This window comes from Quercus lobata, chromosome 12, assembly GCF_001633185.2.
Source record: "Quercus lobata isolate SW786 chromosome 12, ValleyOak3.0 Primary Assembly, whole genome shotgun sequence".
NCBI lineage: Eukaryota > Viridiplantae > Streptophyta > Magnoliopsida > Fagales > Fagaceae > Quercus > Quercus lobata.
Genome location: NC_044915.1, coordinates 2,843,348 through 2,868,416, shown reverse-complemented (window position 1 = coordinate 2,868,416; position 25,069 = coordinate 2,843,348). Strand labels below are relative to the sequence as shown.

Here is a 25,069-nt window from a genome sequence, read left to right as displayed (position 1 = left end):
AAATGGACAATTTACATTTTCTACCTAATAACATTCTTATAAGACTTTTCAAAGAGTTAAAATAAAAAATATAATAATGACTACCAATAATATTTAAATTATAAATGTAAGATTATTATACTATGCATCTTAATGTGTATCTTTTAAGTATATCCATGTATATGCATGAGGTAACAAGTTAGTCTATATTAATAGGTAAAGCCGAGAGAAAATCCAATTAGAGTCTAATTTTGCACCACGTGTCTCATCTAATTTAATTTTAAAAAAATTTATGCCAAATTAGTTAATTTAGTGTAAAAATTGGAATTCAATTAGAGTTAATTTTGCGCCACGTGTCTCATCTAATGTAAGTTTTTTAATTTTTATGCCAAGCGAGTTAATTCAATGTAGAAACAAGGAGTTCAATATAAATGAACCATAAAAAACATATATATATATATATATATATATACCATGACTATATATGGTCCATTACTAAAACATAATCAAAACTGAATTTTGCTTTTGTTAGGTTTCCATACAAATTAAATTGTTTAGATTTTTTTTCTCTGAAATAATGAACATATTTTTTATATTGCTTCTATTCAAATATTTTGTATGTTAGGATCTTGAATGTAATAAATTGTAATTGAGCTGAATGATCTCATGCACCTATTTCCATTCAATTTAGGAGATACTATTGGACCAATTTATTCTTTTAGTTTATGTTGTATTTGGTAGAATTTCACGAACATTGATTGTGAATTAATATTGTATATGTAGTATCCAATAATAATTTTCAAAATTATATACATAATAATAGTATAATGAAAAACTTCACATAACCAATATCATAAAAATTGTAAGAAAAAACTATTTTAGTATATCCAAATATCCTGATTGAACTAACATCCTATATGTTTTATAATCTAAGTTAATATCAATAGCACCACTACAATTCATCATGCCCGTGCGTAAGCACGAGTTACATGCTAGTATATATTAATAAGCAAAATTAAAAGAAAATCCAATTAAATTCTAAATTGGAGTCTAATTTTGCACCACATTTTTCATCTAATTTTTAAATTTGTGTATTAAATAAATTATTAGGTGCAAAAATCAAAGAGTCTAAATTTAATTAGATTCTAAATTGAATTTTAATTGAAGTTCAATTTTGTGTCATGTGTCCCATCTAATTTTTTGTGGCAAATGAATTATTGGGTGCAAAAACCGAAGAGACTAGATCCAATTAGATTCTAAATCATGTCTAATTTTGCGCCATGTATTTTGTAGGGTCACAATTTGAAGCCCAAGCCCAAAATGTATGAAGTCTTGGTTCAAGGAGCCTAATACAATGAATTTGTAGAGAATGGGTTGGAAACCTGAACTTTTGCGAATTAGATGATCGGCCAATAGGTTTTGATGATAAAGAAAGAAAGAAAACAAAAATTTACTAGGGGAAGACGTCCTCAGATTTTACCCTAGGAGGTTGATTCTTAAATATTATTCTTAAAACTTTGTTACAAGTCTGGTACCCAGATTGCTCCGACCTTTCTTTTTTCCCTTCTCCTCTATTTTATACTATCTTCCTCTCATTTTCACCATCCACGTGTAGATTTAGATTGATAGTGTTGATATTTATCCCATCAGCACCTCCCTAAAATCTTTGGGAGTGATTGTAAAGGCTGAAAAACATGGTTCAGTTAGTTGCAGAGCATTTAATACAATAGTAGCAGCTTTCTTTTAGATATTTCCATGCCTTCCTTTGTCCTGTTCTTTCTCAATACTTATCCTCTTTCATGGAATGATCTGGAGTGTTGCTCTTAATGGCAAACCATTTCCTTTGTCCTCAGCCTTGCCTAGCCGATGAGGGGTTCTTCCTTGGATTGGGCCCTTGGCCCAACATATACATAGATATGGGCTCCCTGACCTTTCACCCCCCACAATATATATATATATATAGATGATTTATAAATTTGAATAATTTTTAGTTATAAAAAAAAGGCTAATAAATATAAAATCATTCAAACTCTCTCTTTCTCTAATTTTATATATAGTGTTAGATATATGATTATGTTTTTTATAATTTATTTATATTAGACTTCTCGTTTTCTACTCTAAATTAACTCATTTGGCATAAAAATTTAAAAACTTCGATTAGATGGAACACGTACTTTAAAATTAAACTCTAATTGAAATCCAATTTTTACACTGAACTAACTAACATGATTCAAAAATTTAAAATTTTTTACTAGATGGGACACGTGACGCAAAATTAGACTCTAATTGAATTTCAATTTAAAATATAATTAGATTTTCTCTCAGCTTTACCTATTTATATATATATATATATATATATATATTAATAGCCAAAGTTAAGAGAAAATCTAATTAAATTCTAAATTGGAATCTAATTTTGAGCCACGTGTCTCATCTAATTTTTAAATTTGTGTGTCAAGAGAATTATTAAGTGTAAAAATCAAAGAGTCTAAAAATAAATTAGATTCTAAATTAAATTTTAATTGAAGTTCATTGTGCCATGTGTCCATATCATTTTTTAATTTTTGTGGCAAGTGAATTATTGGATGCAAAAACCGAAGAGTCAAGATCCAATTAGATTCTAAATTATATATATATATATATATGTAGGTACCAAGAATTTTTGCCTTTTGGCTTTGGCTTTTTTGGCTTGATTGTCTTGCCTTGCCTTGACTTGAATTCTTAATCCCACATTGGAAAGATGACTTCCCTCTTTCTACTTTATAAGGCATGAACCAATGAGAAAGAGTACCACATTGGCTTGATCCTTTTATTGTAGGTACCAAGTATTCTTGGCTTTGGCTTTGGTTATTTGGCTTGATTGCCTTGCCTTTGCCTTGGCTTGAATTCTTAATCCCACATTGGAAAGATGACTTCCCTCTTTCTACCTTATAAGGCATGAACCAATGAGAAAGAGTACCAAAATATAAGGTAGAAAGAGGGAAGTCATCTTTCCAATGTGGGATTAAGAATTCAAGCCAAGGCAAGGTAAGGCAAGGCAATCAAACCAAAAAAGCCAAAACCAAAAGGCAAAAATTCTTGGTACCTACAATATATATATAAAATTGTAATTGGAGAGAAAGTTCAATTAGAATTTGAAATTAGAATCCAATTTTGCACCATATGTATAGAAAGCTAACAAAGGTTTATAGAATCCAATTCTATAAACTAAGGTTTAATATTTATATATATAACCTAGTTAGTAATGAACTGTACATAGTTATGGTATATTAAATAAATAACTTATAAATTTGAATTGTTTTTAATTATATGATTAGGTGTTTTATGCTTTATTTATATTGGATTCCTCGTTTTCTACACTAAATTAACTCATTTGGCATAAAAATTTAAAAAAAACTTAGATTAGATGGGATACGTGGCGCAAGATTAAACTCTAATTGAAATCCAATTTTTATACTAATTTATCTCACTTGACACAATAATTTAAAACTTAGATTAGATAAGATACATGACACAAAATTAGACTTTAATTGAATTTCAATTAGATTTTCTCTCAGATTTACCTATTATATATATATATATATAGATACATAGATAGATAGATAAAAGTAATAATAAATTTATTGTGTATCTAGATTTATTGTTAAAATTTTATATCACGACATCATGCATGATAAATGTGATGTATGTTACATCAATAATATAATTTAAAGTTTAAATTACTTTTTGGTTTTATATTTAAAAGTTGACACATCATCTTGTAACATTTATGTAATAAAATATTAGTAAATGTAGCATTATTCCAAATAATTTCACAAGTTTCATTAGAGAAAGTGCAGGGATGTAACAAAATTTTAAAGCATTTTTACAACATTTTTGTTTTGTGTTGCGGGTGAGTCTCATACAACTTCCTTTTTAATTTAATTTTATCTTATTTTAAATAGTTTAAACATTCATTTAATATGTTGTTGCAATCCACCACACATTTATTATCATATCAATTGTAGACCATTTGTAGTAAAATTTGTAACAATTTTGATATATATATATATATATATATATTTGTAAACTAGTGTTGAATGATTGAATCCACGTAAAAATGACTTTAAACCCATCACAATCTCTTATCACTCCAATAATTCTGAAATGAATAGTTCAAAAGAAATAACACTAAGCTCTACAATGTTTCTATATATAGCGTAGCTCAGCACTATTCCTTCTTGAGCAAGATTCTGTAACAATTTACAAAAGTTTGCAGAAGGAAAATGATGACGATGATGATGGGGGAGAAGTGGGCTCAACTAGGCTCAGTGATTGGGAGCATCATGTTTGCTTGGGCCATGTTTAACCAATATTTCCCTCAACAACTTCGTGACTTTATCCTAAAATATGGTCAGAAATTTGTGGGCTTCTTGTCCCCCAATATCCACATCACGTTCCATGAATTTTCTGGCGAGTATTTCAAGCGCAGTGAAGCCTATGCTGCCATTCAAACATACCTCAGTGACAAGTCCTCCATGAAAGCTAAAAATCTTAAAGCAGAAGTTGTCAAAGACAGTAGTCAATCTGTGATACTGAGCATGGCTGAGAACGAAGAGGTTACTGATGAATTTGAAGGTGTCAAGCTTCTGTGGGCTTCAATGAAACACGCCCCAAGAACACAGTCATTTTCTTGGTACCCGGAGGCATCGGATGGGAAGAGGTATTACAAGCTCACTTTCCACAAGTCTAAACGAGAATTTGTTACTAGAACATACATTCATCATGTACTTCAAGAAGGGAAGGAAATAACGGTGAGAAATCGACAAAGGAAGCTGTATACTAACAATCCAAGCCAGAATTGGCATGGATACCAAGCACGCAAATGGAGCCATGTTGCTTTTGAGCACCCATCAACTTTTGATACTTTGGCCATGGAGTCAAAGAAAAAGGAAGAAATAAAGAATGACCTTACTAAGTTCAGCCAGGGAAAAGAGTACTATAAGAAGATTGGTAAGGCCTGGAAACGTGGCTATCTTCTTTATGGTCCTCCTGGAACTGGCAAGTCTAGCATGATTGCTGCCATGGCAGATTTCTTGAAGTATGATATCTACGATCTTGAACTGACAACGGTCAAGGACAACACGGAGCTGAGGAAGCTTTTGATCGAGACAACAAGTAAGTCTATCATTGTGATTGAAGATATTGATTGCTCAATTGATCTTACTGGTCAGAGAAAGAAGAAGAAGGAGAAAGTGGAGGAGGAAGAACCGAAGGATCCTGTTAGTAAAATGGCCAAGGATGAAGAAGAAGAAAGCAATAGTACTAAGGTCACTCTCTCTGGGTTGCTGAATTTTATAGATGGAATTTGGTCAGCTACTGGGGGAGAGAGGCTCATCATTTTTACTACTAATCATGTGGAAAAGCTTGATCCAGCTCTCATCAGGAGGGGACGTATGGACAAGCACATAGAATTGTCCTATTGTAGCTTTCAAGCATTCAAGGTGCTTGCCAAGAATTATTTGGATGTTGACTCACACCAACTGTTTGAGACTATTGGCCATTTGTTGGAGGAAACCAATATTACTCCTGCTGATGTTGCAGAGAATTTGATGCCCAAGTCTCTAACTGAAGATGCTGATGCATGTTTGAAAACTTTGATTGAAGCTCTTGAGACTGCTAAGGAGGAGGCACGAAAAAAGGCTGAGGAAGACATGCGGTTAAAGGTGGAGAAAGAAGAGAAAGAGAAGCAACAGGTTGCTCAAGAAGATGTGAAAGTTGATGAGTCATTGGCCAAAGAAGTGAAAGAGAATTGTGTTGAAGTTGTGAAAGGCTGATTGGTTTAAATTTTAAATTGGATCAATTTTATGGTTTATATTAGATGTTATAAATCTAAATGTGTATTTAGAGTTTTTAGATCTTTTGATTTTGGGAATAACCCTTGTTGTGTAATGTTGATCAAGAAGACATGATTGGCAGCCTCTTTGCTGATTTAGTGTTTTGTTTTGCCTGTTTTAGTTATTAATATAGTTTTTCTGTTATTAAAAAAAAATCAGTGTCACTTCATTTAAAATTTTATAGGGTCATGCTTTAACGAGTGCTCTTAGGACATTGGTTAACAATCCAATTTAGGAAAGTTTTGATACCACTTTTATAGAAAATGAAAAAAATGTCAAAATATTAATTACTTTTTTTTCCCATAAAAACTTTTTTTAAATAAATTATTAACCAATACTTTAAAGACATTCGTTAGTATTTCCCAATTTTATATAACATTGACACTCTATAGATTTAGGAAATAAAATTTTAACCATAAAATGAAGTAATTTCATTTAAAATGACGATGATCATTTCCCATTTAAATGGCAGTCATTAAAAGTCTAAAAGTATATTTAGAAACTTCATCTTAGTTAATTAGTCTTTGTTTTGGAAATAAGCTTTGTAAATACTAAGTTTGTGATTGCATTTTAATTTGTAGTTATCTTCTGAGTTTTGTTTTTGCCATTGTAAGTTACAGTAATCACGAGGTTCATGTCATAATGGCGGATGTAATTTCCAAGTAATCATTCAAGTGATAACCATTGAAAGTGTAAAAGACTAAAAGTCACTTGGAGATGCAAACTTTAATTGGTCTTTGTGTTAGAAACAAATTCTATATTTACTAAAGTATAGTCCCTTTGTCGTACTTGAGAAATGTGTCACAGAGATTATAGATAACTGATGGTGGGCCCTCGAATAAGGGGAAGTTGATTCTAGTACTCCTACAAAATCTGCTTTTGATCCAATTTTGCCGCTACCTGCGCACAAATTTCAAGCCCAAAGCCCAGAAAACATATTATAAATTTATAATTATTAGAGTGGGTTAGTGAATAATTTCCTTCAGATTGAACACTGGATATTTCCTTCTTGGTTGTCGAGGTTAGACCACAATTCTTGCAGACTTAAGAACCATCAAACAATTTTATTTAAGTCTATGATGTTTGGGATTTTTCTCAAAGACGACCTTCTTTCCGCGTCCCAACAATATGAATTTATCATGATTTTTGATTGGAATTTGTGATGTGCCTTCATATTAAAACCAGTTTCCCTCTTCCTTATATGTGTGCTTACTTCTAAAAAAAAATAAGTATTTCTTAGAAGAAGAGCATATGAGTAAGTGAGATTTAGCGGGAGAGGATAAAACTAAGTGGTGCATGTCTTGTTTTTTATTGGATTTTTTGTACAGTCTTATTGAATTTTTGGGCTTTTAGAAGATGGGATGATAAATTTGCAATGGGTCGTCAAACTAGATGAAGTCCCATCTGGGTTTTTCTATTTTCCTTGCTAAGTTGAATAAGCCTCTTTTTTTACAGCCGAAATTAGGGTCAATCCTTCCTATAATGTCCCACTCACTTGAGTTGAGACCAAAAACCTTTTGGATAATGAGCTCTTGGTTAGCCTTTATAGATGTGGACTTTATTACTAGTGTTGGTGATTAGAAGAAAGAAAGAGCTTCCTTGTTAATTTTTGCCGTGAGTGAAATATTTCTTATTCGATTGAATAGAAAATAGATTAGGCAAAATGCTCAGGTGGGTTGACTTTGATAGACACATAAGTGTTATATGAGGGGAATAAATGGTGATAGAGGCCCATTAAATGGGTGATTGGTCTGATGGTGTACGTGAAAATGGACTTGAGAAGCATGAAAACAAATCAAAAAATAAGGTAAGATAGGAGTAGAGAGATGATATATGCTAATCTAAAAAAGGACAAATTTTGGTTACAAACCTAGTTGTAGTTTAAGGCTATAAATCCCATTAAAATTAACATAGCTATATATTTTAAAATTCTACCCTTTTTTTTTTGGAGAAAGAAAACTTTAATAGTTGGATTACATATTCTTTATGTTTTTAATATATATGTTAAATTTCATACCAATGAAATGTTGTTTACTATGTGATCCATAAATTTATATTTTATACATTATTTTAAACTACAAAACTTGAAATTTAAACATTTGACTGATGACATAATTATTGATAGTCGATCTTCTCGATATTTTGCAAACGTTAAAGATATAAGAAAAAATGTAATCCAATGGTAGATTTGTCAAAATTCATATCCAATAAAAAATGTATCAATTGAATTTGTAGTCTTAGGTCAAATAGCACATTGCCCACTGCCTAACCCAATAGCTTGACGATCCACCAGGCTAATAGGCGGCCCAGCCCGTTATTGTTGAGGCTCATGGGTAGCCCACTAGCCCATTTGGTCAGGCCATAAGCTAGTTTTTATGCCCATGGGCGCTAGATGGGCTAGCCCATTAGCATAGCCTATTAGCGCCCCAACTTATTACCCAGCCCGATAACTTATAATTCATTATAAAAATATGTAAAAGAAGTATGGACCTTATGAGGGATTGATCTTGAGGTATTATAGATGAATTTTTTAAGAGAACTCCCCAAACTACTAAGATACTTAAAGTGATTGTATTAAACTTAGTCTACTAAATATAAATTTTTCTAGTACTTTGAAGTTTGAATAAACCATTGCACATTTTTTATATTAAAAGATTAAAAAAACCATTTCAAGCCTTAGCATGCGTTTGGGAACCGATTAAAAATTAAAATTATTTTACTATTCAGTTTATTTTTACTATTATTCATGGGCTTCATTGCACTTTTTGGTACTATTCATGGGCCCTACTCTACTATTTCAACTAACTTTTACTTTTATCTACAGTACTTTCAGTAATAAGTTTTCAGTTTTAACAAAATAAGCGGTATCCAAATACATCCTTAATAAAAAAAAAATTAATATGTTTCCATAAACAAAACAAAAAAATTAAATAGATTTGACTGTAAAAAATTAAATAAGTTTTAAAAAATTTGATTCTTTCCTTTAAAAAAATAGATTTATTCTTCCCTCATAAAAAATTGATTATTTCCTTATAAAAATAATAAAATAAGATGCTAACATAAGCTAATGGATAGCCCACTAGGCCCAACGTAGTATCCTAGCCCACTAAATACAAAATGGGCATTGCCCATGACCAAGGACATGGGTTGGAGTTTTTTCTTTCGGCTCAGCCTGTAAATTGGTCAATAGCTTGTTATGCCCATCCCATTGCGCCCATGGGCCAAGTTAAAATGGGTTGGGTCGGCCCAACCCGGCCCATTGACGGACCTAAGGCTTAGGTTACAACCAAGTTTGTAACCAAATTTTGTTCATCTAAAGATAGAATATGGGAAAAAGAATCTTCATCCATTGGAATTGTGTTTGAACCTATTACTCTATGGACAAGTTGACTAAAAACTTGGTTGTAACCATTGGTTATAACTCTTGCTAAAAATTAAGATGACTACAACATATTTTGAATTTTTTTTTTTTTTTTGAGAAACACATATTTTGAAAATCCAATCACCGGATTCTATGTTCTTTATGTTTTTAACACACATGTAAAATTTCGTGTCAATCAGATGTTATTTTCTATTCAATCCATGAACTTATTTCTTATGCATAATTTTAGACTAAAAAACTTGAAATTTAAACATTTAATTGATGACAAAACTTAAACTTGAAATTTAAACATTTAATTGATGACAAAACTATTAATCTTCAATCTTCAGAAAATTTTGTAAGTATGGAAGATATAAGAAAAATATATATAATTCAACAATGGATTTATCAAAAATTCACATCCAATATAAAGATATTGAGTAAAGTTGTAATCATTAATTGCAACCAAATTTGTAAAGAAAGGAAAGAGAAAGAGTGGAAATAAAGAGGAACATGAGAAGAATTGATTGATTTTTATGGAGGGAAGAAGAGTGCATTTGAAGGCATTAAAAGAGGAAAGAAAAACATTAATTAGGAAAACTAAAAGGTTAGTAAAAGGAAAAAATTAATGAATGAGCAATTAATGACATAGGGAAATTGAATGGGTTTGTTGGAGAGAGAGGAAGAGACAAATGGTGAAGGGGAATTAATTGGAGAAATTAAAAGAGGGAAACCAAAAATTGCAAAAGAATTAATAAAGGGAAATGTTAATGGATGCCCTAGGGCAATAGTTAACAATCTATTTTAAGAAAAATTTTATAGGAAAAGAAAATTAAAAAAAATTAATGTTTTAATAGTTTTTTCTATTTCCCATAAAAAGTAATATCAAAACTTTCTTAAAATGAATTGTTAATCATTACCCTAAAAGAATCCGTTAACATGAATAATTAAAGAAGAATGAAAAAAAAAAAAAAAAAGGAGAGAGAAAGCTAATGGTAAAATCCTACATGGCACAATATGGGAAGAGCATACTTTATTTATTTATTTAGTAATAGAAAAAAAAATAGAAAAAAAAAGAAAGAAAGAAAGAAGAGTGGAAATCTATATCCTTTGAATTTCTAGGTGTAAGAATAATTAAGAAAGAGTAGAAATAATGAGGTAATGAACATGAGAAGAATTGGATGATTTTTTTTGGAGAGAAGAAGAGTTTTTTTTTTTTTTTGATGGAAGAATTGAATGAATGGAAGAGGGAAGGATAGTTGATGGTGTTAAAAGAGGGAGGGAAAATACCAAGACATATCTTGAATTTTTGAGTAATGGCCATTACATCCTTGAACTTTTATTTTAGCTAATTTACTCGTTGAAACTTTACAAAGTTGCCAAATGGAGGCATCTATTAAATTGTCATCTATGATGAAACAACTCAAGCATTGAAAAAAAAAAAACACACACACACACAAACTGAAGTATTGAGAAAAGAACAAGTTTCATTAGCCAACTCAAATAAAACCAATCTAATGAAATCATAATAAGGCCTGCTTATTGGTCAATATATAGACAAACGTCACTAAGAAAGCCATTAGATAGTGATATTTTTTTCCTTTTTTTGTCCAATTCATCATCAAGTTTAATCAAACACTTGATTGTTTGCTAAGACCAAAGGCTTGCTTGTTGGTTGAGAAAATAAAAGAAATATGAAATCAAAGCTATGTTTGTATGTTGAGAAAATGAAAGAAAAGAGGGAAGAGAAAAAACACACACAAAAGCTTAGATCAACAATGAGTTCAACCAGTAGTGGAATAGGACCATGATTGATAGGGTCAGACTTTAAAGCCTAGATTGGCAGCAGGAGTTCGAACTCCAGTAATGCTACAGCTTGGTTAAGAGATCCTCTCTCTCCCCTCGGTTTCTCTCTCCTAATAGTGCAATTTGGTATTTTTTATTTACACGTGTGTCACATGAGTGACTTACTTCTCTTTAAACGGCAGTCTAACTTATGCTTCTATTTGGCACTTGTAAAAAGTTTAAGGAATAAACTGGCTAAAATAAAAGTTTAGAGAGTATAATAGCCACCACCCAAAAGTTCAAGGAGGTGTATTGGCATTTTTGAGTAGCCACCAAAAAAAAAAAAAAAAAACCTCAAACATTAATAAATCACAATTAATAATGAAGGAGCATGCAAATAAGGAAAAACAATTAATAGCAGGGGGCAATTTAATGGGTTTGATGGAGAGAGAGGAAGAGACAATTAAATGGGGAAAGGGAATTAATTGGAGATATTAAAAGAGGAAACCAAAATTGTGAAAATACTAAATAATCAAGTAAGAATGAATTATAAAAAAGAAAAAAAAAAAAAAAAAAAAAAAAAAAAAAAAAGAAAAAAAAAAAAGAAAAAAGGAAAAAGAGGTAATGGTATAATCTTTTGTGACACAATGGGAGAAGAGTGTAATCAAATTTTAAATCTTCCATTTTTATATGTAGTATTGATATTTTCTTTAAAGATACGGTTAGATGTTAAGATTAGAGTAGAATTTTTATCTTATATAAAAATAAATTAAAAAATCCTTCAATTTTCTCTAATTTTTAGATATATGTGCAACATGTGACATTCAAAATTTATTTCAATGGTCTTAGAGAAACCCATGTAAACAACTTAAATCAAATAAATGATTTGCGTCACAAATCTAGGTAAAAACTCTGAGATTTTTTTTTTAAGAAAAAAAAAGTTAGAATTAAAGGATTTAAATTCAAACATGTTTTTGTTTTTGAAAAAGGAAAAAAAAGAAAAAAAGAAACAACTTTCTCAGACAACATTATACTGACAAAATCCTTTTCTTAAGTTCATACTAAACCACGGAATTGCTGATCATTTTCAGCACCGTAACTTAGGATAGTAGTCACAGTGTTCTGAAAAAACATAATATGATGAAACTGGTAATTAATCTTGCTCAGGCAAATGGGGAGTATACACTAGAGTACCCTATAAATTGAACGGTCAGGATTTATTTTGATTAATTGGATCACCTTCAATTTGAGAAAGCTGATATAGAGAGGGTTGGGAAAACTAAAATTGGACAAATTTGAATAGAAATTTCATAAATATTTGGAACTATTTGGTGCAAAGCAAAGTTTTCAATTTCAGAATGCAAATAATAATAATGGATCAAAGAGGCCCAACTTGGGTTGTGTTCGATCTCAATTACGGATCAAAGCCTCTTCAATCCATTATTATTTGATTTGTTGTCTCTAATAGCTTTTTCAAGTTGTCACAAAGATTTGTCCCTTGCATTTCTCTTCTGGTAATAATTGATAATGGCTTAATTGCGACTAGACTTTTTTTTGACTTTTTTTTAATCTACAAATTATTGGCTATTAACGGGATTGTAATTGGGTGTATTACTTTCCATTCTTATTTTAGGAAAAAAAATTTTGAGGTCGCAGTGTTTGATTGAAAGGTGTGAATATAAACTCTTACACGACATTTTTATTGAATTTAATATGTTGATTTTATTGTTATTTTGACCATTCAAATCTACACAAAAATTATCACTTTTCTTATTAAATAATTGCTAACATGATAAATTGTAATTAGAATGAAATCAATTTAAACTACTGACAACACTTTTATTAACATCAATCATAATGGGACATATCATGTAATAATCATGAATTTTATGTACCATTAAACTTACTAAACTTATTGTTATGATATTAAATTCATGTTCACATTACATATCTCAATTTCCAATGCTTTATAAAGAAAAATAAATTTGAATTTGTTGTTTTTGTAAGTGAAGAAACTTAAAAATTTGAGGTTGGTCATTCATTACAATTATGGTAAGAAAGTAATAACCTAGTTTAGACGGGTGAAATAATTGACACATCAACATTGGTTAATCTCTTTGTGCCACGTTTGTGTTACCTTATAAGGCATGATCCATGCAGTAAATTACCCTACAAAACTTCCTTTAAATGACAAAACTAGCCCCCAATGTCTTACATGTCTCATTCTCATTGGTCTCACTTCATGTCACTACACTAATCTCACTGCATTGAGGTGAAATCTAAGTAAAAGCATGCGTTGCTACCTTACGTTACAAATGCAAAGGAAAATTTGGTAATTTCAAGGCTTGCATCTGTATAAATCTAACCTGTCTGATTTCTCTCTGTCTAAAAAATTAAGAGATAAAGAAGAGATCCAAACAGCACCTTCAATTAAAGGTAAGCCAATTGCTTCACAAAGATACCATTTTTTTCTTCTTTTGTTTCCTTCATTTTCTAATGTGATTGTGTGTTAGGATTTTCTCAAACTAGACAAATCTCCTCTTCTTGCATGTTATGAAAAGTATTGACGTCAATGTCACTATAAAATAGCTCAAAGTTTAATGACAAGAAAATAATCCATCAAATTATTTTCTTATCTTAATCTGAAGTAGTTTGCGTGCTTTTGTTTTCATGACTATGAGAGTTCAAGCTTGAAGTGTCTAAATGTATGGTGTCTGGAAAGGAAAATAAGTTTGCAAAATTATCAAAATATGACAATAACCCCATTTGTAATGCCTTAGGTAACATATGAGGGGTTTGATTTTCCATCTTCGTGAGCAATACATTTATATTCTACTTATTTATGTTTTTGAAGTCTTTAATTGGGTTAATGAAGAGGCTAAAAGGATTTTTTTTTTTTTTTGGTGAATATTGCGTTTAAGAGACTTGATTATAATCTAAAGTTCTCTCCCTCCCTCGTTCATTTTTCCTAAAAGATTCCCTTATATTATTTTTTGGTGTGTGATAATTTATGGTGAAGTTTTTTCACTAAGAATCAACAGGAAATCCAAATAAAATTAAATTAAAAAAAAAATTAGAATTTGCGTTACATGTTAAGCAAAAGGAATCATGATATCTCGTAAAATCATAAAATAGTCCGTCAAGAAATTAAAATTTGTGAGGATCGAAAATCAAAGACGAGTTCTTTTTTAATCAAACTATGAAAAAGTCAGTAAATTCAAGTTGTTTGAGACATTTCCTTTGATTCTAAGAATATCATTAGTTGTTATGTGTAAAAGTTTAAACTTTTTCCGCCCTTAATGTCCAAACTGAAATTTCCGTAAGCACTTTTTCCCCCCTTAATGTCCAAACTGAAACAATAAAATATACTACTGAAACATCTTAATTTACTTCTTAAATATGAGTGACTCCCATCAATCTTTATGATTTTTATAGGAGATCTCATCCATATTTGTAGATTTCATTGATTTTGAAATATGAAGGCTTTTTTTTATTGTATCCTTGAAATATCGTTGAAAAGTTTTTTTTTTTTTTTTTTTATTACATCCTTGAAATATTATTGTAAAGATATTTTTTGAACAACTAAAGGAAAGCGTTAACATTGAAAATTTTAGGCAAATCTTTTAATAATTTAGGATAATTCTACCATACACATTTGTTTTTTTACATGTTCATAGGATATTGCTTCATTAAATATATAAGATAATTTGATGAACGGTTACGATTAAGTAGATATAGTACATAAAATGATAAAGTGTATAGTGTAAAACGAATCTTTACCGTTTGACATTCATATGACAATTTGTAATTTATATGGTAGTTAGTTTTCTAGTAACGAGTTGTCTAGAGAATCTTGAGTATTTAATTAATCTCTAGACTTGTACGGACGCTATTTATTGTTAACGAAATCCAACTCTTCTGATGTGTCTATATAAAACTTTCTCAAAGATTTTAGGGTAATCTCTAAAAAATTATGCAATTGCTTATACGTGGCATTATATTCTAATATTCTTGTTCTCATGTTATTTTTGCAATGACCTTAATATTTTATTGAGATCTCAAAATTTTCAAGGGAATTTTAAATTTTCTAAGAACGGGTTCTTTTTCTAGCATAAGTAGCCTTTTTTTTTTTTTTTTTTTGGTTGAGAAAATCTTTCATAAGTCACCTAATCATTTCATGATATCCTTTTGGTTTGTAATTGCAAATGTATGCAAATTTGTTACCTGGCTAGTTTGCTTAAGTGGATTTGAAACTTTTGTAATAAGTAATGACCGTAGGATAGTGATCTTTTATCTCTTCATAATTTGATCAAGTGTTACAATGATTTGTGTGGTTTAAATGTCTTTATATCGATAATGTAATGAGTAGTTTCAACTTATGCAAAAGAGGAAAGAAAGTGAGAAAAATGACCTTAAAATTCCAATCTTGAATGCACTTTTAGTTTACACAAGTAGAAATTGGACCTAAAAAACATATATCCTTGAGATAGATTTGTTGCTTACTATGTTTTAATTTACTCACGTTGAAGGGAAAATCTATTTTGAACAAATGAGGAATGAAGGCTCAAGTGATCACAGCTGGAACAACATGGACAATGATATACTTGTTAAGATATTCATGACTCTTAACGTTATGGATTTGATTACTAGCGTTTCTCAAGTGTGCAGCTCATGGCGCTCAGCTTGTTGTGAGCCTGTCTTGTGGAAGAAACTTGACTTACGTATGTTGAAGCCTAGCTTCGTTTGTAATCCCCCAAAACCATATCCTTGGTCTAACCGCCTTCCAGCTACGATACTAATGTCAGTTTTGAAGAGGTCTTTAAATCTCAGTCACGGAAATGTGACTTTCTTGATTTTCAACTTCTTTGAATGCATAAGAGATGAGCATTTGGTCTTTATAGCCAAAAGGTACCAAGTTTTTATTCCCTAATTTACTAGTATATTCAAATCAAAATAAAGAATCTATTATGGTTATGTTTGATATTGACGGAAAAAGATAGTTTTTTTTTTTACTATTTAATTTATTTTTGTTATTATTCAACTTATATTTGGTACTATTTATAAATCTCATTGTACTTTTTGAAACTATTCATAGTTCCCACTATAATATTTTAACTAGTTTTTAGTTTTATTTACAGTATTTTTATCAAAATAAGTTTAATTTCACTTAAATAAATTGTTACCAAACGAACACTATATATATACTAAAATTGAGACACTATTATATGCAGGACCCGTAACCTAAAACGACTCGTTCTACCTGCTACCTGGCATCAAATAACAATCGGTGGAACTAAAGAGGCTTTCAAAATGTGGGAAGGACTTGAATCTTTGACTATTCCTTGGTTTTGTAGTCGTATGAAACACATGGAGGTGATTGGTACATACTGCAAAAACTTGTTTGAACTTAAAATTGATTTCCAGTTTGACCTAAACTTAGCTTGTGCCCTTACTAAAAATTTTCGAAAGCTTAAGGTGTTAAGTCTCCGATGCAAAACAGTGCACAACGAAGCTTTGATCCATATATTGGACAACTCGGAAAAATTGGAGGTGTTGAATATCTCTCACTGCTTCTTTATACAATTTGAAAAAGGCTCTGAAACCTCCTTCACACTATACCATGAACCTGTTCAGTCAATCATTGAAAAGGGGTCACGGCTTAAACAGTTTCTTACTTGTCAGACAAAGTCCTGTGATACGTGTAAAAGTGCACCTTCGGTTGAAGGAGTCTCGCGGTCAATATGGTATGAACTTGAACAGAGATACTGGCAAGAGGATGAGGTGAGTTCTCTTGCACATTGACCTGCAATTGGTAACTTTGTTCGGGCAGGAAGCTAGTTTGATGGATCACTGTTTTGTGAGCGCCACGAGGATATGTTTTCAATATGTGAACCTCCATGAAAAATTTCTTTTTTCTTGTTGCTACTATAGTTTCTAATAAATTTGGAATTTTATTTTGTAAGGATTTTCTCAATATATCTATAGAAACTTAATATATATTAATATATGCCGCAAAGCATAAATTAATATATATTTCCATAGAAAGTTAATATATATTTATGTGTGATTATACATACATTGAGGACTTCACATTAGACAAAACGATGAATTTTCTTCCTCTTCGTATCTGTTTGAGAATAGTTTATTTTACTGAAATTGAAAAAATTTTGCTGAAAGATAATTAAAATAATACAGTGGGATCAATGAATAGTATTAAAAAATACAACAAGACCTATAAATATTAGCAAAAATAAGTTGAAAAAACTAACTTTTTAAGTGATCCCAAACCCACACTTAAATCCCCTATTTGTTTTAAATAGTACCATTAATTCCTTGACACACAACCACCTTCCCACATAGACTAGTCTTAATATATGATATTACACAACCACATTCAATATATCTTCTTCCTAATGGCATCAGTTGCTATATTGAAAACTGTTCTCCTCCATATGTAACATTCAATAGATTCGATCTTGTTTTTCTCTTTAGCCATCCAAGAAGATTTGGGAGGTTTTCTTTTGCCACCAACACGCTGAATATGTTTCATCTTTTGATGGCAAAAGTAGGCACAATAGTTTTCAAGGGACTCCACACCACCAAAAATCATCATTGCTACCATTCTAGGACTCTGTGTCCTCCTGGTGACAGATTTGTGACATGGAAGGAGTGCTTAGCTGCATGCTTTGTTGCACTCATTGTAATGGCTAGCTAGGTATCTCAACAAATATGGCAAAGTCACCTTCTGTTCAGCATTTTTTTTGAGTTTTCCCAACGCTATCGATACGGGCATTCTTGATTTCCTTCTCTTTTAGCATATACTACTATCTAGTGTATCCGTGAGTTCTGAAGACATATTCGTTGAGTTGTATCTCGTTGGTTAGATCAGAAGTTGAAGTCATAGAACCATCATCCTAGTTTTAATGTTATGGAACAAATCTTCAAGATGTTCTTGGCCTTAATTAGAGATTTCGGTTATGAATGTAGGCATGTCATCCGTGAAGCATTCAGACAATTAAAGACTTTAGAGGATTTGAAGTTATAGAAGATTTCTATAATAAGTTAATCTACTGGTTTTATAGAGTATAGGTAAAGGTTTGATGCTATATTGTAAAAACCTCTCTCAGTTGTAGTTACTTTTTGGGGAAGGTTTCCTCCATTGTGGGTTTTCCCTTAGATAGTTTTCATAATTAGGTTTTTCAGTTTGTCATGATATCATTGTCTCTTATCTATAGTTGTATGAATTGCAATTGGTGACGCCTTATGCCATATATGCTTATATTTTTTTTTCAATGATTAAATTCAGAGTGATTAAATTGGCATAATCGGATTTAATCTGTTAAATTTCCCAACAAGTGGATGTGAAAATTTTGGATGTTTTGTTAGGTGACTCTAGCGCTCAAAAAAAAAAAAAAAAAAAAAAAAACGAAAATGTCATAGGCACCAAAAACCTGCATGGAAGTTTTTCACTTCCATCTCACTTTGTACTGTGGTGGGAGCCAAATGATTAATTGCTTGTGAAAAGGGAGTGAAAAAAATATGCGGTTTATTCGATGCATGTCTTATCATTAAAAAAGAGTAACCTTGAGAGAGAGTAAAACTTAGAACTTTCATTTCGTGAGATGCAATTCAAATCTTTTGTACTAGTAGCTGTTGAGGTTGATATTATGAGATTCACTTAACATTATGAGAGAGAGAGAGAGAGAGAGAGAGAGTATTAAAGGTATGTTTGTAAATATATATAGTAACTTTAAAACCCTTAACCAATATTGGTCTCACCCAAAATCTATTATTCACTCATTTTTTGATAGGAAATAGATACAACAATAGGAGAGGAGGATTTAACTCTAGATATCTATATTAGAAACATCAGGAGATGCCACTTGAGCTAAAACACTCTTGGCATTATCAACCCAATTGAATCCTACTTATATCAGAGTTGAATTTAATGGAAATTTTAATATTGAAACATCGCACTCATCTTTCTGCCCCTAGGAATCATGTCTCATTACTTATTAGAGTCTATTTGTATGAATTTATTTTATTTAAAAATAATTTGAGATTTTAAGTTAAAACAATTAACTCTTAAATAAGATATATGTGCATGCTGAACACTTGGGCACCAAGACAAGATGCAAGTGCATGTTGAACACTTGGGACACCAAGAAAAGAAGCAAATGAAATCTGTTGAAAGTTGGCAAAGACAAGAAGCAAGTGCATGTCAAACACTTGGACGCCAAGAAAAGAAGCAAATGAAATCTGTTGAAAGGTGGCAATAATGTCCAAAAATAGAAAGGGAAAAAATGGTAGATTTTGTCAAATTAATTGTACTTTTTTTGACAAAAAATTAACTGTACCTTAAAGTTTGTATTTGAGCAAATCCAGACTAAATCCAAAAATCTCACAATCTTATGCTATCAGCCGAATATCATATGCCAAAAATGATAATTCATAACCCCTCATTCTAAATAAGCCTATATTTAAAATTACCTAATTGAACCCTAAGAGCCCTAGAAACATTATTGTACCCACTGAAATATAGAAACTAATAATTCTAAAGTAACAACAACAACCACAACAACAAAGTGGCCATTCATTGCAATTTTGGTAAGAAAGTGATAATCAAAGTTTTGCCAAGTGGCCAGATGCCCTATAGCGCAGTGACATAATATGCTATAATCAATTAGGAGAATTAGAGTTTGAATCCTTTTTCCCTAAACAATGTAACTATCAAATTATTTCTGAAAAAAAATCAAATTATATAAATAAATAAAAGTTTGGTGCGGTGTCAATTGACACAAAACTTACTAATCACTTTGTGCCACATCATAGCAACAAGAAATTACTAACATTGTTTCAGCCAAAAAAGAAATTAGAGCGCTCTACTACATTTACCTTAAATAACAAAACGAAGCAACCCTAGCATCACACGTCTCATTCTTGGTCCTACTTCATCTAACCATGTTGGTCTCACTACATGGAATTGAAGTCCCACTTGGACTTGGAGACTGAGTTGTTTTCAAGCATTATGAATGGAAAGGAGAACTTGGTAATTTCAATTTATGCTTCTCTATAAATTAACTGATCTCATTTCTCTTGTACTTCAAAATCTAAGAGAGAAAAAAGATATCCAAACAATACCTTTGCTTAGGCTTCGTTTGGTTGGGAGAATGGAAAAGTCATGAGATAGAAAAAAATTTAGTTTTCCCTCACATCTGTTTGCTTAAAAAGATGGAAAATGGTAAGGATGTTGTCATGTACTTTTATCTCAAATTCTATCTAGAACCATTACCATGTAACTTCCTAGGACAATGTATACTCATTTTTAAATCAATAAAGAAATGTTTATGGTTTTGTTACTTTTCTTTATAATAAAATAAGTGATGATTCTATGTAAGACACTTCATCTAGAGTGAAGATATAAGTCGAACCACCATTTTGAAAGGTACTACAACTCTACCCATTTGCATGGGTTTAGCCTGACTTCAATTAAATGGACCAAGGGTGCAGCTTTTCTCTCTCTCTCTCTCTCTCTCTCTCTCTCTCTCTATATATATATATATATATATATATTATATATATTATGCTCTGAAGATTGAATGAGTCAGCACGTAGTAAAGTTGTGGAAAAGTTGGTTAGTGTAGCATGATTGTAGTGTGAGACGTGGCGTCATGAATCATGATGTCATGGAAGGTTGAACTTGAACCACGCATGGAGGTGTGTGACTAGAGAGCTGGACAACTCGTGAGATGCATGTAGGCTCATGGGCACGTGAGAATCTTCGAAGGGGGGCGTGGAGTGCAAGAGGCATTGTAGTGATACTGAGATAGATCTGCAGTTTATAGAGAGATGGTGGTTGGGCTGAGTGGTGCAGCTTGGCAGTGGAGGAGCCGTGGAGTTGTGAGCATGGTTATTCTTGGTGAGTGACAACTACGTACGATAATGAGTTTTGGCCAAGGTGTGGTGGCCTTTGGTTTAACAGAATATATATAGTTCCAATGATGAGAAGACTTGAATGTTTGAGCGAATAGTTGTTCACAGTTGTTTGGTGGATTTTTTTTATTAGGAAACCCCATTAATTTGTGGTGGAAGGGATTGAAAGCGATGATAGAAGACAATGTAGGGTCAATCTAGAAAGCTATTAAAATCGACAAGAAAGTGGCTCTAATACCATGTTAAAATTAGAGAAAGAAAATTGTAGAGATTGATATTGAGATAATAAGGAGGCCAAATTGGCCATTCACCACTTTTTGCGGAAATTATTAGCAACATACCACTGTTTACAAAATAAGTAGCAATATACCACTTTTTTGAAACTCGAATTAATGAAATTCGAGTTTTCTATGTAAATCAAGTTTTAAACACTCGAGTTTCATAAAAAAACTTGTGCTAACGTGGATTTTTTTATTGAAAAAATGCCACATGGAACTCGAGCTTGGTAAACTCGAGTTCAATGCAACACAATACTCGAGCTTACCAAGATCGAGTTCTTTGTAAATACAAAACTCGAGCATAATGCTCTTTTTTCTTTTTTCTTTTTTTCTTCTATGGTAATCGATCTTACCAAGCTCGAGTTCCTTGTAATATGGAACTCGAGTTTGGTAAGCTCGAGTTCCTTATACTTTTTTTTCCCATAATCAAAAAATATACATAAACATAAAAATAAGTAATTTTTTTCATTTGAACACACAAACATATGTTTTTATTTATTTAAATAGAAGTATTGTAAAATAAAGAAATTTTAATTTCAAAATTTTAATTTTTAGGCCACTCATATCCCTTGTTCATTCATTTTTAACACACTCATCAATTTCTAACTTCTCAGAAGCATTATGGTCAAATTGGTTAAAATATTGGTGGTTACAATGAGAAATTAGAACAACATGTAAAAGAAAAATCTCACTCCATTTTTAGCCATGGGCACACCGAAAATATAAAATAAAAACACCTCAATAGAAAATTATTAGCTTGTAACTTACAAATTGTGCTCTAATGAGACTTGTAGTTACATGTATCAAATTGTTTTTATCTGAATTTTGTATAGCAGATCTGTAATATTATTATCTACAATAATATTAATGAGAAAAAAAATTTAGAAGTTGTTTTAAATTTGGGGAGATTGTTGAATACCTATTTGTACACTATATTGTCAGTGTATCCTAGTTCCTGTTTGTAATTGTTCTTTATTAAAAAATTTAGTCCTTTGTGCAATTGGCCGTGGCTGAACAATGAACTTGGCAAGTCCTTGATTTTTGTTAATGGTGTTGTTGAGACTTGTGGAGAGAGCTTCCATCATTTTGATCAGTATCTGAACTTCTCAAATCCTTTTATCTCAAAGAATTTTGACCCTCATGCATGTGGATGGGCATATGGGATGAATATCTTTGATTTGGATCAATGGAAGAGGCAAAACATCACAGGAGTGTACCACAGATGGCAAAAGCTGCTTCTTGAGCTTGTTGAGTTCAAGCTAAGGGAAGTGATTTCAAGGGAACCTACTCTACTCTTTTTGGTGGTTGGTGTTCCTAATGTTGGCAAGTCGACTTTAATTAATTCGATCCATCAAATTGCATCGTCTTAGTTTCCTGTGCAGGAGAAGATGAAGTGAGCTAGAGTCAGCCCATTGCCCGCAGTTACTCAAAATATTGCTGGATACAAGATTGCGCATCAACCTAGCATATATGTCCCACACACTCCAGGTGTATTGGTTCCAAGTATCCCTGATATTGAGACAGGACTGAAGCTAGCTCTTGCAAACAAAAATAAGTGCCACCTCTCTCTAACCACTATTAGGAGAAGCCATATCCCTACTCAATCGGAGTTGATTTGGTTACAACAAACTAACTGGATCAGCTTAAGTAATGTTGGTTGAGGCCTAAAAGTTTTATGCCTGAAGTTGTGTTGGTTTAATCCTCTTGATGACCTTCAACCAACACAGGCTACCCAAACTGCAGCTTGTAAAATTTTCAACCTTGGCATCTTGAAGCATTTGAACAACAGGAGACTGGAAGGGATTCGGTATGATTCTAAGGAAAAACATGAGTATAACCTTAAAGATCTTCGGCCTAAAAGGAGGAAGCCACCAAATGACTCTAATATGCTTTACGTTGAGGATCTTGTCACAGTCCAATGTGCTTTGTATTTAACTCTATTAGAATTCACTGGTAATGTAGAAGATGAGAGTGACTTGGAGGGTCTTATAGAGCAATAGTTTGAAACATTGCAGAAGGCATTTAAGATATCTCATAAGGCCTAAGAAGCTCGTTTGATGGTATCAAAAAATCATATTAATCATTAATGTGTAACAACGTATCACCGTTGTAACCCCCAATATTTTAACCAATTTGACCATAACGCTTCCGAGAAGTTAGAAATTGATGAGTGTGTTAAAAATGAATGAACAAGGGGTATGAGCGGCCTAAAAATTAATATTTTGAAATCAAAATTTCTATATTTTACAATGCTTCTATTTAAATAAATAAAAACATATGTTTGTGCATTCAAATGAAAAAAATTACTTATTTTTATGTTTATGTTTATTTGTTGATTATGGGAAAAAAAAAGTATAAGGAACTCGAGCTTGCCAAACTCGAATTCCATATTACAAGTAACTCGAGCTTGGTAAGCTCGAGTACCATAGAAGAAAAACAAGAGCATTACGCTCAAGTTTTATTTACAAAGAACCCGAACTTGCTAAGCTCAAGTATTGTGTTGCATGGAACTCGAGTTTACCAAACTCGGGTTCCATGTGGCATTTTTTCAATAAAAAAATGCATGTCAACACAAGTTTTTTTATGAAACTCGAGTGTTTAAAACTCAATTTACACAACAAACTCGAGTTTCATGAACTTGAGTTTCAACAAATGGTATTTTCCTACTTATTTTGCAAACAATGATATATTGCTAATAATTTCCACGAAAAGTGGTAAATGGCCGATTTGGTCGAGATAAGGAAGGTAAAGTGAACTTGTCAGGGGAAAATGTGGTAAACCCTTGTTGCTATGAAAGGTAATAAAGTAATAATTTTCTCCAATAAAGGTTTTCTTATTGCTATGGAAGGTTAATATACTATTAATATGAGCCACGCAATTGAATTCTAGAATTTGACAACCCTTCGAACATTCAAACTTCGTATTTCAACAGACTTTTGATCACGACTCGATCACTTGAAAGATGATTTTTAATAGATGTTCAATGGCAACATGATTGTTTTAAAATTGTGAAACTAGAAAGTAACATGTTTTTATTAACCGATTGTTACCTATTATTTTCTTTTCCCTGCCTGTACGCATATAAAATACATTATTTCACGAATTCATTAAGAGGTTTTAGAGATTATTTCCATGCATCAAATATGGAGAAAATATAGACCTTACGTTCTATTTGTTTTAGCAATGATGTTTTCTAGAAAATGAGTCATTTTCCATGAAACATTTTCTATAAAACTATCTCATTTTTCAATGTTTGATAGCAAATTTAAATGAGTTAAAAAACAACCTTCTAACTTCTCTTATTTAGCTTGCTATGAGATAGAGTTGTTTCCCAAAAAAAATTAATAGAAAACAATATCTAAAAATAAGTCATACATTTTATATTAACCAAATATAGTTTTCCTTTTACTCATCTTTTTTTATGTTTACAAATACTGGAAAACGCAAAAAACTATCTTTACACAAGGTTTTCCATTGAAACAAATAGAGCGTTTGTTTGATCAATCCATAAGTTCAAAATTCCATATTCACAATTGCATTGTTTTGTTGATGAAGAATTGAAGCCACAAAATCATTAATCCCAATACATTGCTATAGAGAAAAAAAATATATCTTCAACATAATCTTTGGAATGGATTATTAGGTCTAATCATGATCACAAACACAGCTCAAGAGATGGATTCATGAACAAAGAGTTCAGAAGATCTAAAGCTAGTGTGGGTTCACATCAATAAGTTATCTATATAATAGTGTCTTAGTTCCAAGGGTTTAAACTAGTTTGTAACTTTTCTTCTAAATTTCTAATAGTGAATTTCCTTGTTGGGATAAGGGTTCCCCGTAGTGGTTTATTCTTTGAG

At 31.5% G+C, this 25,069-nt stretch overlaps 1 protein-coding gene and 1 pseudogene across 1 annotated transcript; both read left to right on the top strand.

Annotated features, from left to right (window-relative positions):
• Positions 1-4,138: 4,138 nt before the first annotated feature.
• Positions 4,139-5,953, top strand: LOC115970868 (AAA-ATPase ASD, mitochondrial-like). Its single transcript, XM_031090487.1, has one exon. It carries the CDS (start codon positions 4,245-4,247, stop codon positions 5,793-5,795), a length of 1,551 nt encoding a protein of 516 aa, XP_030946347.1. The 5' UTR covers positions 4,139-4,244; the 3' UTR covers positions 5,796-5,953.
• Positions 5,954-16,621: 10,668 nt separating this feature from the next.
• On the top strand, positions 16,622-23,299 carry LOC115971674 (annotated as a pseudogene).
• Positions 23,300-25,069: the final 1,770 nt, after the last annotated feature.